This window comes from Myiozetetes cayanensis, unplaced genomic scaffold (assembly GCF_022539395.1).
Source record: "Myiozetetes cayanensis isolate MyiCay16 unplaced genomic scaffold, myiCay2020 scf1, whole genome shotgun sequence".
In the NCBI taxonomy this organism is placed as follows: Eukaryota; Metazoa; Chordata; class Aves; order Passeriformes; family Tyrannidae; genus Myiozetetes; species Myiozetetes cayanensis.
This window is the reverse complement of record NW_026086604.1, coordinates 44,007,966-44,024,043: the sequence shown is the minus strand read 5'-3', so window position 1 is coordinate 44,024,043 and position 16,078 is coordinate 44,007,966. Positions and strand designations below refer to the sequence as shown.

Sequence of the window (16,078 nt, the reverse complement as noted above, 5' to 3'; positions counted from 1 at the left end):
GTCCTGTCACTAACATGCCCCTGTACAAAGTCTCCCTCCACCTTTCTTGTAGGCTCTCTTGAGATACTGGAAGGTTGCAATTTGGTCACCCTGAAGCCTTATCTTTTCCAGGCTGAACAATCACAATTCTCTTACCCTTTACTCATAGGAGAGGTGTTCCATCCCTCTACTCATCTTCATGACCCTCCTCTGGACTTGCTCCACCAGGTCAATGTCCTTCCTTTGCTGGGGCCCCAGAGATGGAGGCAGCACTCCAGGTAGGGTCTCACCACAGCAGAGCAGAGGGGAAGAATCACCTCCCTCAACCTGCTGCTCACACTGCTTTTGATGCAGCCCAGGATATTGTTGGTTTTCTGGACTGCAAACACACATTGTTGGGTCACGTCCAGCCTCTCATCTACCAGCATTCCCAAGTCCTTCTCAGCAAGTCTGCTCTCAACCTGTTCATCTGCCGGCTTTACAAACCACGTTCATAGCCTATTCTGTTAACTCCAACTGAGAAACAATGTTCATTTGCTCTACTAAACAAGGAGACACTTATTGAGTATATTCCATATAGTTCAAAGCCATCACCCAATTGGGACTTTTCCCCTCCCTCAACTAGGAGAACACAGTAGTACTGCATCTCTTCCTTAACACACGGTTCTTCAAGTAAGCCACAGTTCAGAGTAGCGTATCTTAAAATTTCAATTGCAACAACAAAACCAAGTAGAATTCCTGTAAGTCTAAGTTACATTTTTTTTATAATAATAAAAGAACCCCAACCAAATAAATGAGTCCTGTATTGGACCATATATTCTAGTTTCTCTGTAAGAGGAAATTACCTCTCTCTGATTTGACAATAGCCATTGTATTGCTCACACTGAACATCTCAGACCATGAAAACTGCTGCTAACGTGTACAGGAGGATGCTGCTTTTTCCTCACCTTTGGGGAGGCCTTGCAAGGCCTCTTTGGGGGGACCACAAAATTTTAACTATGTCTTCAGTTGCTGGGTGATAATTATATGCTAATTATAAGGAATGGAAGATTCCCTAGAGGAGTCTGTTGGTAAAAATATATTTTTTAAATATGTCAAGGAGTGCCTAGAGGAGAGGATAAATGCGCCTTTTGGAAACATGATATTTAATTAAATACATGAATACTGACTAAAACCAAATAGTTTAACTGAAACACTGAAAAGATTTGGCAGTGATATACCTTCCATCTTGGAAGCTGCTGATCCTGTATCTGTTTTCATAAACCATTTAAAAATAGAAAGCCTAATTTCCCTTCTTTATTCAGACAGAGCTCCCATGATCTTTCAACAAGAACTGCAAGATCAAATCAAATGATGAATCATGCAGACTTGGTTATACACCTCTCAAGGTGAACAGCAACATGGTCTGGCAGCCAGGTGAAAAAGGTCCCTCTCAGCTCAGCTCACAAACTACAAACATATGTTAGTAAAATACGAATCTTCACTGAGTTTATCCTGCAATAACATACAATACCTTTCTTTCCTCTCAAGACTCACTTCTCTGTATACCAATATTAACGTGGCCAAAGAGCATGTCCCAGTTCAGTGGCAGGTGAGAAGTATTTTAGCATTGCTACTGTAAAAGACATGAAGTATTCCTTTTGCTTTTATTACTCTCCACCCCAACATGTCTCACTGCACCTTATGCTCAACTGGTGCCACCGGGTTAGTGGAAGTACACAGGTATTCGGTAAGGCCACTAAGGGTTCCTCCCACGCTTTGTAACAAAAATTTAAAATGAAAATGCCATGGAACATCAGAGATTGCACAGCCTTTGGGGAATGGACTTATGTTTTGTATGTATATATTGTCTGAAATAAATTCTCATCCTAATGGGAGCAGTGGTGAACTATTGAAACTATTGCCAAGTTTTGTAGACTTTTTTATTAACCTGCAAAAGCATTTACAAAACCAATGAGAAACAGAATCAGAGTTCAACTGGCAAATTATTCTCTTACTCAGGCAGGAAAGGCCATTCAAAAATTCCTGCTCCTTACCACATGACAAAAATCCCTTACACAATACTGTCTGTGCTGAGTAAAAATAACTTTACTCACAGCTTCCTCAAGCTATTTTTAAATATACACATGCAATTCTGTCATAACTAAATTGTCTCATGTGTTACTGTTCAGTTATTTAAAAAACTAATAAATTAAATTATTGAGATAAAAGCATCAATGAAACCAAGTAAGATAGAACATGACAGGGTTCTTCCAGTGACGTTTCTGGGAGGTCCTCCAACTTCTGGAAGCAGAAGGGAAAACAACAGATAGGAAGTTTCTGAATTACATATTCCTGACTAGATGTAGTTCAAAATTATGGTAATTTGAGAGAATATTTTAAAAACTGGTATCAAAACTATACGTTCATCTTTCTAGCACACTGAACTGCATGCCTAAGTAGCAGTACTACCCATGAGGACAGAGAGTACTAGAAGGCTCTATAGAAAATACATAATTATTAAAAATACAAACATTGACAACACAACAGAACATACACCTTTGGTTATGTAAGCAGTATATGTATTCCTCGGCTTGCTACAGTATCTCACCAGACAATCAGAACTCATTTAATACACAAAATTATCTCCTGTTTTGTCAACCAATGATTTAAATTCCAAAGCCTTGCTGCTGAATTATGCAACCTTTTCTGTCCTGTAATAGATGTAAAAAGTAGTTTTTAAAAATTATTTTAACAAAATATATATTTAAATAATATATTCATTTTAATATCCAAAGAGATACTTTTCTTCCTTCAGTTCAATTATCTGAATTTTGAGGCTCTGTCAGTGGTATCACTATCACCGAGACCAGACAGATAAGGATTAGAGAACTCTCTGCTGCAATAGCCTACCACATTTAACTTTTCCAATAGATTCTTTGAAGACAAAGCAAAACCAGAACAGTAAGATCTACTTCCAAAAAGGCTGAGGTACTCACACAGCTATCCTGGTCTGGGGTTTATGAGATGCATTATAAAACGCATTCAATTCATTTCAGTTCACTTTGTAAGGAGTTAATGATGATGGAGTCTGTTAATGGGGTTGAAAATCAGAGACATCTTAAAACTCATGCTTATAGAATCATATATTTATTACTTAAAATAGACTGATTAAAAAATATCTAAGATATAGTTATATGAGAGAATATGTACCCACAACAGGAGATCTCGTTGTCACTTCTGCATAAAACCACATTAATATTCCTCATCCCAATTCTCTACTAGAGGGGTAGAGGTGGCAAGAAATGCCACTGCCGAATTCTCAGCTGAGGCAGCTTAACAGGAGTGTCATTTAGGATAGTAGCTTTATCACCTGGATACATTCGCTAAGACCTGGAATAAGACCAAAATTGCCTGCAGAGGGTAATAACTCATGTCCTCTGTCATCATAATTCGAATTCAAACCAGTCACCTAAGCTCCAAAGGCTCCAAAACTGTTTCATTGTTTACTTGCTTTTGATTTAGAAATGGACAACATCCAGAGTGCTTCAATCACCTTATATGTTAAAAAAAAATTATTCCCTTTTTGAGCAGAATTTCTACTCCCCTTTCCAGTTTATTTCTAACAGTACTTTCAGTCCTGTAAACTCATGCTAGCTTTCCCACTCCTTAAATCCTGTTGGACTGGAACTGTTGTTTTAGCCAGAAAAACAAAACTCACTCCTTTTATCCTCTTTTCTGTCAGGATTTTTTACACATAATACTCCCAGACTCATACTGATCTGCTAACCAGCAAAATAAAGGGCAGTTTTCATTCTCTTCTGTCTTGAGCAGGTTACATATTGCCAAAATTCTAGAGCCCCGTTTCTGTACATAAAAAACATCCACAGATCTGCCTTAAAATCTGCTTCCAGTTACAATCTTTCAAGTAATACCATAATGTCAGCTTTTCTACACCAACTAACAAATAACAAACTGATTATTAACTGTAGAAAATAAAAGCAGACAGCAGTTGTGTTGCAAAGAAGAAAAACTAAGGGGAAAGCTTCATCATTTCACAAGAACCTGACACTGATAACCTCCTACAAACCAAAAGTAGTAGGTGCGATGACAGGGGAATAAAAGTTAGCACTGCACCCAGCTTGCGAAGATTCTTCACAGTAAACATGAAGGAAGAAGGGGAGAGGAAAAAAGAGCTTTTAAAATGAAAGTGTTGTACAGACACAGGTCTATAAATCTGATTTCATACCTAAGTTCCAATTTTGTTACACACTATTAAAAATCAACCCTAACCTGATTTAATGGATACCCAAACAAGGGGGAAATTGGATTCCCCAACCGTAACGTGCCAGTGACACTGAGTGATACATAAAAGCAACACGGTTAGCTCCTGTCCTTAATTCATAGTTTGTGCTTCAATTTCAAACCTGCCTTGGGTAGAAGGAAAAAAAAAAAAAAACAACCACAACGGAATAAAAGCTTACTGCAGATTTTGTGCTTTAAAGATTTATTGAGATAGGAAGACTAAACAGAACTGAAAGCACATACAGTAAACAGTACATAAGGACTTTAGGAAAAAAACACAACCCAACACAACAACAGCCGGTAAGTGGCACATCCCAAGTTTCTGAACAGGGAGGCTGCTCTCACATGCAGCCGCTCATGCCCAGCCGGATACTCCCGTGTCACGCCAGCCAAGCCTGCCTTGCGTCCTCCTAAGACTCAAGGGAAAATCCCCGTACCTCGACTGGTGCAAGTCATCAGCCCCCAAGACAGCCTCAGAAAATGCGGCAGGGACTCATTCGCACGGGGACCCCGTGAGGGGACGGGGGTGTCAGAGGGACGGGGAAGCGGAGGCGGGCGGGCTCCTCCTGCCCCCCGCTGCGGCGGAGGCGGCGGGGCCGCACCATGGACAGTGGCTGCCGCCCGCCGCCCCCCCCGCCCTGCGCCAGCCGCTGCGGGCTCGGCGGGAGGGCGCCCTGCCCGCCCCTGCACCCCGGCCCCGCCGCCGGCCTCGCCTCAACCCGCTCCTCCGGCCCGGCAGAAATGCCCCAACCGTAAATACCATTAAGAGGCGATGATCTGCGCCATCTGTCCTTAGGACTTACCGCCCTCTCCACCGCCGGCGCCGCGCCGGATACGAGCTCAGCCAGCACAGACCGAACGGGGAACCCACCGCCACCCTCCCCACCTCCGCTCGGGGTGCCGCGGGCTCCGCGCCCGCTCCGGACACCGCGCGCTGCCGGAGGGGAGCCCAACCACCGCCCCGCGGGCACTGCCCTCGCTGCCCCAACCGGGATCCATTTTGTCGTCTCCCCATCCTCCCCCCCCCTACAGCGTCCCGGCAATCCCATCTCGCCGCAGACCCCTACTTTCTGCACCCCACGGGGAGCGCATGGCGGCCGGCGGTGCCCGGCGCCTCCCCGCGTCCCGCGACCACCTGCCCAGGACCCCGTCACTCGAGGCAGAGCCCGCCCAGAGGGCCCCGGCGAGGCAGCAGCGGGACTCGGATAATAATAAATTAAACACTTCGGAGCCCGAGCCCGTCCCAGTGGAAATTCCCGTTAGCGGCAGGGGGTGGGGAAGCCCGGCGCCCAGGCGGAGGCTGATTAAATTCTTCCCGGGAAGCGATTAGTGGGCACGGGAGCCGGGGGTAGTTGAGGTGCGGGGGCTGCCCCCTTCACCGCACCTCCCTGGCACCCCCGCCCGCCCTTCCCCACGCGGGGCGGAGGAGTGGGATGTGCGCTCTGTCCCCCGCTCCGTTACTTTGTTCCCCGCGCTCATGGCCGAGCTCCCGTGCTCCTGCCGGCCGCGCGGGGACCGGCCGGCCCCCCCGTCCCGCGGCACCTGCTCTCCCAGCAGCCGGGGGGGGAATCCGCGCCCCGTCACCTCTCGCGTCTCGGGGACCACCCTCTCCCTCTCAACCGGCCCAGGGCTCCCCTGTCTCTCCCCGGAGCGCGGAGCCAGAGCCCAGCGGGGCTGCCCCGAGCAGGTGGCTCCGCGCAAGCGGCCAGAAGCCACCGCGGGGCACCCCGGCGGCGGGGCAGCGGCGGGTGCCACCTCTCCCGACCCCCTCCCCGGGACCTCACCTCCTCAAAGCGGAGCCTGCCTGTCCCCCACCCCCACCTCCCATTTGCCCCCCAGCTCTCCCGCCTTCCCCGGGCATCGTCGCCCGTAGGAGAACAAAGAGCCGCAGCCCGGCCCGCTCCCCGCCGGCGGTGCTTACCTGCTGCAGGGCCGCCAGCAGCATCAGCGCTAGCGGCGGCAGGATCCGCGGCGGCGCTCCCGCTACCCGGCACATGGAGGCGAGAAGGGGCGGCGGCAGGGCGGCCCCCAGCAGTTCCGGAGCGCGGCTGGAGCCCGCGGAGCGGGGCGAGGGGAGCGGCGGGGAGGGTCGGGCAGCGGCAGCTGCCGGGAGCTGCGTTCGGCGTCTGCCCCCGCCTGCCGTAGCCGGCTGCCGCTCTAGCTCATGGGCAGCGATGCAGCGGAGGAAGAGAGAGAGACGGCAGAGACAGCGGGGGGCGGAGGATGGATGAAACTCAGCTCTGGGTCAGCCTGCTTGTCTCTCTGCCGAGCCCCCTACGCGGTGCAGAGGGTGGGCAGGGAAGAGGAGGAGGAGGAGGATGGGCGAACAAAAGGCTGGGAGATAAGAAAGAAGTAGTCGCTGCTGCTGCGAGGCCGGTGCGGTGGCGGCTCCCTTCGGCTGGCAGACTTCCCCACGTCTGGATCGTGCCCACCTCGCTCCTCCCGCCGGTGCCCCTCAGCGAGCTCGGGCAGGCGGTTCCTCTCAGCGCCTCAGCCCGGGCACGCCAACACCGCCGCTTCGCCGGCCCCAGCCCTGCTGCATGCTCGCCCCGCACTTTCTCTCTCCCTCTTTCTTCTCCTCCCTCCACCCCTCCCCCTGCAGGCAAAGCCCTCCGCCGAAGCACAATGATAACAATACCCCAGCAGCCTCTGCCTGCCGTGCGCCTGTGTACGCGCTCGCCCGGTGCCTGCCTGCCTCTCTGCTGCTGGCAGCTCCCTCCTCGCCTCCCGTCGCTCCCTGCCGGCCGCGCGGCCAATGGGAACGGCACGGCACAGTGAGCGCCGGGGAAATTCGCCGCTGTGCCTGCGAATAGCGCTGCCTCTCCTCGGTCCCCGGAGAGCGGGCGCTGAGGGCAGCGGGGCAGGCGCCAGCGCCCATTCGCCCCGCAACGCCAGCAGCTCAGGAGCGGGGGAGCGAAATAAATTCCAACCCACACACTTGGTGCACTGAAATGGTTTGGGGGGGGGGAGGGGGGTGGCGAGAACTTGCTGGGGAAGGAAGGAGCTGCCGTGCTCGGCAGGGAACAGTCGGTGCAGTGAGAAGCTGCGGGGGCGCCGCTGGTGCCTACCCGGGCCGTGGGACGCCCGTGCCCGCCCGCTGCCCGGGTGCCGGCGGCTCGGAGAGTTCCGCTCAGCTGTTACTGCTTAGTGGGTTTTTTTTTGTTTGTTTGTTTGTTTGTTTGTTTTCCTTAACCACCTCCCCTCCGTATTTTTTTTTTTTCCTGAACTACCTGCTGAATTTTATCAGCAAATGTTTTCAAAAGCTTGTCCAAAAATGTCAGCGTGCGGAACGGAGCTGGGAAGTGCTGCTGAGCGAACAGTTAGACAAGCGAGTACCAGTGCTGGCTCATTTGCAGAGCTGGCACGGATTTTCTCTCGCCCACAGGTCAATCGGCAAAGTTGTTTTGTGTCCATGCATCAGAGCTTCCATCCTTGGACATAATAAGGAGACGATTTGTAGGCACTGGCCCCTAGACAATCTCATGAAGTGGTGATCCAAAATGGTGCATTATTTATTTTAAGGCATCTTGTTTTACACTTGAACTTGCAGGCAAAATACTTTTTTTCCCCCCCTGCTTTAGAAAATAACACAAACCGTCATGCTCATGTTTTGAAAGGAAACAGCGGATTTGCTTTTATATTTTTGTCGGTGAAAGGCGGGGTAAGTACGCGCTTTTACGATGCTGATTTCATTAGCCCTGAAACTGAAAATAGCCGTCACTTGCGAGCTGCCACGCAGCTGCGTACCCCAGTCAGGGAAGAGGGAGAAGAGGCCCAGAAGCCGCGGGGGAGATGCGCGCCCGCCGGTGCCTGAGCGGGAGCCGCGCCGCCCGCCGCCTCCGCGGGGCAGAGCAGGGCCCGGGCGGCGAGCGAGCCACTCACCACCTGCAGGTCATAACAACCAAACGAGACTCAGCCGGGAAGAGGCAGCCTCAATTAGAAAAACAGACCCCCGCCAGCCCCTCCCTTCACGCGCCCTCTTCAAAGTTGTAGCCCGTGCGATTGCACCGCTGCCGGGACTTGTGAAGAACAGTAAGTGAGGGAAACAACGCCTGGTCGTGAATTTCGGCTTAAAATTTAGCCCAAGACGGAGGGAAAGTAAGCAAGAGAGGCATAGCTGATGTTTAAACACTGGTACAAGGAAGAGTTTTCCGGGTTTGCACCTGACAGAGCATGTGTTCAGTCTCTTTAGAAATTCTAATGAGAATTGCTTGGATATGCTTATGAAACGGTGACTTTCTCTGAGTAACAGACTCCTGTTTGTGTTTTCTGGTAGGTAGGCAAAATGTTAGCATTTGCTAATGACTAATGTATTTGGGCATTTATTCACTCTTACAAGTGTTCTACAAAATGCAAAGCACAAAGCATAAACAGTTCCATAAACCAACTGTCCGATGAGAGTAATTACCTGTCACCTAAATGAGCCTGGCCCCACACATCCTTCAACCCATCCATCCCTAAAGGCCTGAAAAAAAGAAAAGACTGCAGTATAGCTGGAAAGTTACCAGATCTGAGCTCTGGCTGATGCATCTTACGGTTCTACTGCTGCCTTTAAATTTACTTAGCAGAAATAGTAACACTGGCAGAAAAATTGTTCGCACCAACATCATTTTACTGAGTCTTCTAGCCTTGAACAAGTTTCTGTCAAGCAGTTGGCTTCCCTCATTTACATTATAACGAAAAGATTCCTCCAGCTCATAGTTTCTTACTTTTGGATATTGTGATAAAGAGATAAGAGAGCAGGGCTGGGTAATACCTTTTAAGGTATAATCTTTGCATTGCTTTATGGTGAAAGGCATATGTTGGAGAGAGCAGAGGAGAAACCTGTCCATTGCTTCCAAACATGCATGATTCCTCAGGTTTTATGATCTTCATCTGTAGCATAAGCCCAAGAGAACAGTTGTTTTTTTTTTTTCTCCCCCTCTGAAATAATCTAGCATTAAGTAGACATAGCTGGAGAGTCAGATTGAGATCATTAGCGTTTTTTATGTATATTATGCAAAAGCCAGCAAATGGTGACAATTTCTGGCCAAGATTCAAACAAGTGATATAGAACTCAAAGGGCTGATCTCCTAACTCGGCCTCAGATTGCATTTATGAGTATGTGTTTTAACTAGTATAAAAATAATGGACATAAGTTAATGTTCAACCTAGGAGATCTCAAGGGCTTCCAGAAAAACCTTGTTAAAATTCCATGATTAAGTTGAAGAGAGGATTAGGGTAATTCCCATGTTAGTCATGGAGTTTGAGTCTCTCTTTCAACTTGTCCAAATTAATTTTCATTCCTAAGGTTCATAAAAATTCTGTAAAAAATGAATGTTTTCAGTTTGGAACATATTAGATTGCTTATGGCTTCAAATATTTTGGAAAAAAAGACCCTTTCCTGTGGGTCTAGTCTTACATTTAATCTGCCAGGTAATGCCACTACTACTCTCCTCATTTCAAATTATGTAAATTAAGCACTTTACAGACAGTTTAGGCCTTGATCTGACATTTATACGTGTGATCTTAGCAAATTGAGTTACACTGCACACATGCATAGCCCCGTTCATATGTCTAAGTATTTACGAGATGGAAGGTTAAACGTACTGAGCAAAAGTACTAAGGGCATGTTAGTTTGCCCAGTTTTCTTGTATTCTTCATGCCATATGAAGAAATTTTTTTTTCTTTTTTTTTGAAGAACCAAAACCAAACCACACAATTCATGGATCTGAGGGCACTCAATGTGAGTTCATGAATTTTATCACAATAGTAGAAAAAGCAGTGAATGTTTTTAACTATGACACAAAGGCTGCAGCACACTGTCAGCTGATCCAGATAAATATCCAGAATATTGTTTTAACAGAAAAGGAATAAGCACTAACAAAACTAAAAATACAACTTTTTAGGACAGCGGTTTTTAACTTGGTCTCTGTTGTCATCTTAAGACCCCAGATTTCTTATGGGCAGTCTGTAACAGGCAATGGGGGAAAAGCATATTTGTGTATTCTGTATAGCAATTTCACACATGTAAAATTCCTAAGGGGAGGGAGATTTTTTCTGAATAGTGAGATTGTTAGTTGTTGGCAACACATAAAAATGATTTATTGTTTGAGGAAGTAAATAATAATGTATGGCCAGGGAGAATACAGTTTTCATGTAGATAACATCAAATGAGTAAGAAAAACTGAGTGTCACAGATGCTAAAACAGCTTAAATATTTTAAAAGTTTGGATAATTAAAATATTGTTGTAAGTGCTGCTATCTTTCTCTTATTTCAGTAAAATAAATATGACTCTGAATTGTTTGGTCTGAGTGTTGGGGGTTTTTAATATGCTTTTTCATATGGATTACTTGTGTGAACTAAACCCCTGATAAGTTGTCATTTTATTTAGGAAATACTCTCAGAAAGAGGAAAAAAAGGTGGTCTTAACAGTAAGTAATATTCACTTGACTGCATCTTTTAATTTATTACAGAACTCAACCAATTTATCCTGATGGGCTTTTCTGGACCTATCATTACTCCAACATGCTTAGCCCTACATGTTTCTCCAGTCTGTTTCATACATCAAGACAATGTAAGACATGAAAAAGTAACTACAGCTGCAGCATTAGTGGGCTGTTCTGCTCAAATTTGAAAATCAGCTGGGTTAGGAAAGAGGAATGTTGCATTCAGCAGTTCTGTTTCTGCTTTAGCAACCCTTGGCATCATCAATCTCTTTTTATCAATCTATCTATCTATCTATCTGATTTGGTAGAAGAGGATTTTTTTTCATTTTCCTGGTATAGTTAAATAGTATCTATCGCCATACTTCTATTTCTCTAAATTGCTAATGAATTTTGTGAAGAATTTCTCTGTGGAGAAGAAGCTGAGCATATGTAATCCAGGTGTGATAAAATGTATTTGCATAATGTGTAATTTGCTTTATGTCTATAGCCTTAGTGTGAGGATCTGGGATCAGCATAGTCAAGCTTAGTACTTGTATTTCATTCTTCCAGGGATCTCATTCAGCGTCACTGCCCAGTGCCTGCAAGCTGTTTGGTATGGAGAGTTTCTATTGAAAATCAAGATAGAGACCTTCTTATCAGAATAGCATCTCTATTCAGTGGGATATCTTCAAAAAAAAAAAAATCTTTTCCAGAACAAGGCCTTAATCATATAGTGTGATAAAGGATGATGGACTTGTAACTGATGATTGACTGAAAGGATGATGAACAAGGACCTATGATGATTTCTAATCCCCACAATAGAAAGTTTTAGAGTGTCATTGAACTGTTTCATATTGAATAGGCCAGTAGAAAAGGGTGGACTGGCCTCTTAAAAAGCTAGCTTCAGTAAATGTATTTTTTTATTATTATTTATGATTTGAAGTGAAGTATTTCCTTTTTCTTGATTGGCTTTTCAGTTATATCAAGTAATCATTTTATTGGTTTGGGATTAGAAGTCTAGCCTTTTTTCTGATTTATGCAGTCTGCAGAGTCCCAGACTCTCCCCTTTAGCCATAACAAGAATTCACTAGCATGAATGAAGCTGTTGGCTTCTCTGAAGAGGTATGTATGTAACACTACAAAAAAGAAACAAAGAATTTTGCAAACAACCACTCTTGTTACTCCTGACTTCTAGGTAATAAAAATTAAGAAACTGGGACCCTAATTGTTTATAGTAAACCAACGTAAATAATAATTTCATGTAATGAAATTTCAATAACTTACTTTAGTGAAATTGTAAGGACTGTTATGTGGATTGTCACTTTCATTATTAAACATAATTTTTAATATCTATAATTACATTTACCTAATATTTTCTATCACCAAATCTTATTTTCATTCACTTTAGTATTTCCTTTTTTTAGTTAGCAAGATTCAGTTCTCTAGACTGGTTGGCTGTTTCAAGCCAAGTGCTTTTTGAAAACTTCAGAAATATCCTTTGTCCTTTTTGAAGAATGAGATCAAGGAAGATATGTAATTTTATTTTTGTTATGAAAATTCTTATTGCCATTTCAGGTATTTTACTCCAGGCTCTGGAGAATAGACTTTAACTTTGGGAAGAGCATGATTCTTATGCTGAGGTTGTGCCTTTTTTCGGTTTCTGTTAAAGTTGACCAAAATCTGGCATATTTACAGATCTAAAAATTATGTTGTTATAGTTAGAAGAGTTTCTACAGCTACGTCCCCTGACAGATCTGTCTGCATCTAATATATCTCTTATTCCCCAAACAACTGATGTGTTGCAAAAATTCTGCAAACAAACCTTCTTCCTAGAGCAAGTCAGCATGCCTTATTTGGAGACTGGAGGAACTGGTCTGGAATTTCCAGTACTTTCTGTTCTATTAAGCACCGGAGAGATGGTAGGGACTGTCTATATTCATGAGTTTGTTGCTCCCCTTGAAAGGCCCCAACAGCACAGGGGATGAGCTGGGTCTGGCTGATGTATCAAAGGGTAAGCTGAAGGGAAGGGTTGAGGCAGTATCTCTCTTGGATGCAATACTGGGGGAAAAAAAATGTAGTGCTTAAAGATTTCCCCACAAAATAACAGAAACATAGGGCTTCTTCCAGTGAAGAAACTGTGTTGTCAATATAAACTGTAGATACACGCCATGGATACCCTCCTTTGTCACGCATTATAATAGCAGTAATTAGGTTTTCCATTGGGAACATGAAGGTAGAATATAACATGGCCCAGAATTATAATATAGTTCATATGCTGTTGATACCTTTTTCCGCTTCAAGGAAAGTTTTCATACCTTTTCAAAAAGTACGAAAACTGGGTTTTCAATCACAGTGTTCCTAAAAATTGCAGAAGAATTCAAAAAGTTTAGAGCAGTTAAAAAGTTAAGAAGTTGTGGATTCAAGCATCTGAAAAATTGTTTTTATTGACAAGTAGATTAATAATGGTAGTTCTTTTATTAAAAGAATTTACTTTTTGTCTGCAAAAATTCAGTCCAAGGTAAAATTAGACACTCAGTGAAGTAGCCATGCAAAAATAATTTACATACTTTTAGAGAAATCTGATGATTAAAAAAAACCTTCCTGGTTTTTGAATCATTTTTGCATTAGTAGGACTTAAAAATGGCATTCATCTTTAAAATGACATTTTGGCGATCTTCTTTCTGTTTTGCAGCAATGTAAGCCTAAATTATCCCCAAATGCTATCTGAATTTACATGATCCGATCATTAACCTGAACTTCAGGAAGTCTCTGAACATTTATTCATAGGGGAAGAATATTATTCCTTGTCTGGCAGCCTGGAGACGGGATTTTGTCCTCACAGTGCCAGGTATGTCCTGTGAAAAATCTGATGTCTTCAGGCACAGCTCTGTCTGCAACTAAGCTCTTCAAACAAAGCAAACAAAAAGACAAAGTCTTTCTCCTGTGGCAATGTAGTTGGCTACTGTTAACAACTGCCCACCTTGTCTCTTCCCAAGGGGTCTCCATCCCCGGAGCTGAGGGAAACACGTGCTTGTACCCCTCTTCACCAGTTAGTTTAAATGCATCAACAGCAGTGTGAGCTAAATAGCTGAGTGCTGCTCCCAGGTAGCTACCAGGCAGTGGATTAGAAAAAGGCGTGGTGACTCTGAGGCCAAGGAGCAGGAGGGTTGTTTGGATTAAGGTGTTAACAACTGCCATCGAAAGATGAGACAAGGCTCCTTTGTCAAAGCCCTAAATCTACATCCTTCCTCCTTATAAACACCACTCTGCTGCTTCTCACCTTAGGATCAATGGGAGTTCCTGAGGGATTGTAGTGTTTAAAAGTGTGTCCATTTTTTTCCGAGATCTTAACAGAAGTATTTAGGAGTAGACGTTAAGATTTTTTTTTTCTTTTAATCATAGCCTTAATTTATTTTCTGTATTAAAGAGCACAATTCAGTACATGTGCAGATTCTGAAAACGATTAACTAGCTAACTGAAAAATCCCTTACTTTAGTTCTTTGGCTTTAAAATAAAATCTCTTTTTCTCCACTGCTAGTGGATAATATCCACTGGTTTTTTATATTTTCTAAAGTCAGAAGGGACCATTTTAATAATTCATTTGATTTCATCAAAGCACAGACTTAAGAATATTACCTAGTAGTTTTCCTAACAATGCCAAGAACTTGTGCAGAGCAAGGAGATGTGTTTGAGGGAGACATAGACGCTTGATTTAGAGTGACAGAATCCATGACAAGTCTTGTAACTGTTACATTTTCCCAATGAATGAGGTTCTTCTGTGAAAAGTCTGACTTCACAAGTCGGGGACAGACACTTTTCCCACCTAGGCCTTTCTTTGAACCACTCTGGAGAGGGTGCTGTATCAGTTGCTGTACAACCTTGTCTGTTCACAGTTCCTGAGCTGCAGGCAACAGCAGGGAGCTCAGCATGGACTAAACATCCAAGTATTCACTTTGATTTGCGGAAGGATTTTGCATCCAGCTCTGAACTTTGTGCTGCTACCACCTGGTCTGATGCACTGCTACTGCAGTGGTACCTACGTTGCACCACAGTTATTGCACAGCCAAGAATAGTTTTTGGACAAAAAGAAATAAATGTTGAAAATGCTTTTATACCTCACAGGGTTTGTAGTCAGGCATGCTTTATGCATGCTTGTGATTACCTTAAAGTTGTTGCATTGGAAATGTTATGTATCCTAGATTAAATGAACAAAGGTGTAGGCTGTCTTTTGACATAGTTTTGGTTATAAAACATTACTGAAGTAGTTGCTCCTAAACTAGATTATTTTTTTCTACAAAACAATAATTCAATTCTCATTTAAAAATTACTGATGATGGAGAGTCTAATGTTGTCTGTACTAAGTTGTTCCAGTGGATGCTTACCCTTCTCTTTAAAAATGTCTGTATCATAAAATCATAGAATCACAGAATGGTTTGGGTTGGAAGGGACCTTAAAGATGATCTAGTTTAAACACCCCTGCCATGGTCAGGGACAGGTCCCACTAGAACAGATTGGTCCTTACAAACTGGCCTTAAACACTTACAGGGAAATCATGGGTAAGCTGCATTTGTCTAACTTGTGCAATTGCTAGACATTCACTCCTATTGCTTCTTTCAGCACTGAAAGAGTTACTTTCTCATATGTCTGTTTACTGTATTGGCACTACAGACCAGTTGCCTTTGATAAGTCAAAGCTTTTCCTCATTAAACTAACTGAATCAAAGTCCTTGAGTATTTCATTAAAACATATAGTTCCCAATCATTTAATAAATGTTCCAGTTCTTCCCTGACCCTCTCATTTTTAACATACTGCTTGAAATACTGGTGCTAAAACTGCAGGCTGTATTTCACCAGCAGCTGTAGTAATTTGAAAAACAGAAGTAATACATGTACTAGACTCCTACTCAATACTCCCATGTTAACAGATACAGCGATCATATTAACCCTTGCTTTGGGGGTTTCTTTGGTTTTCAGATGACTCCCCAGTAAGAACCACAGTTTCCAAAAATAGTATTCCTTGTTCAGAAACACACCCTTCAGTATTTGTTCCCAGGCATCTGACTTTTGCAGGAAGAATCCTCATTTTCCTTTGCACTGATGGTTTTGTAAATACATGCTTTGCAGTTCCACTTCTGGCAGTCTTCCACTTCCATCCCACGCTCATCACTGTACATCGCTCTGTATTCTCTCCTGCCACTGATTTGGAGTCATCATGACCAGATTGCCTCTACAAATAAATACCCTTGGGAAGCCAGGAGTGCCCCAATCCACTGATAAATAATATTGAGTTTCCATATCCATTAAAGCAGCCATGCCCCTTTTGATTCTGCTTGAACATATCATAGGCTTCTGAAGAGAAGCATGTGTAATCCCACCTGGAGATGAATTAGTAAATTGTAAACACATAC

General features: G+C 44.1%; 1 protein-coding gene across 1 annotated transcript in view; it reads right to left on the bottom strand.

The window, feature by feature from the left end:
• The window catches only part of CDH2 (cadherin 2), a 118,782-nt gene extending 112,295 nt beyond the window's left edge, over positions 1-6,487 (bottom strand). Inside the window, exon 1 of the mRNA XM_050307280.1 lies at positions 6,185-6,487. Coding sequence (XP_050163237.1) covers positions 6,185-6,259 — 75 coding nt within the window. The 5' untranslated portion in view covers positions 6,260-6,487. The remainder of the gene's footprint in view (positions 1-6,184) is intronic.
• Between the last annotated feature and the right edge of the window lie 9,591 nt (positions 6,488-16,078).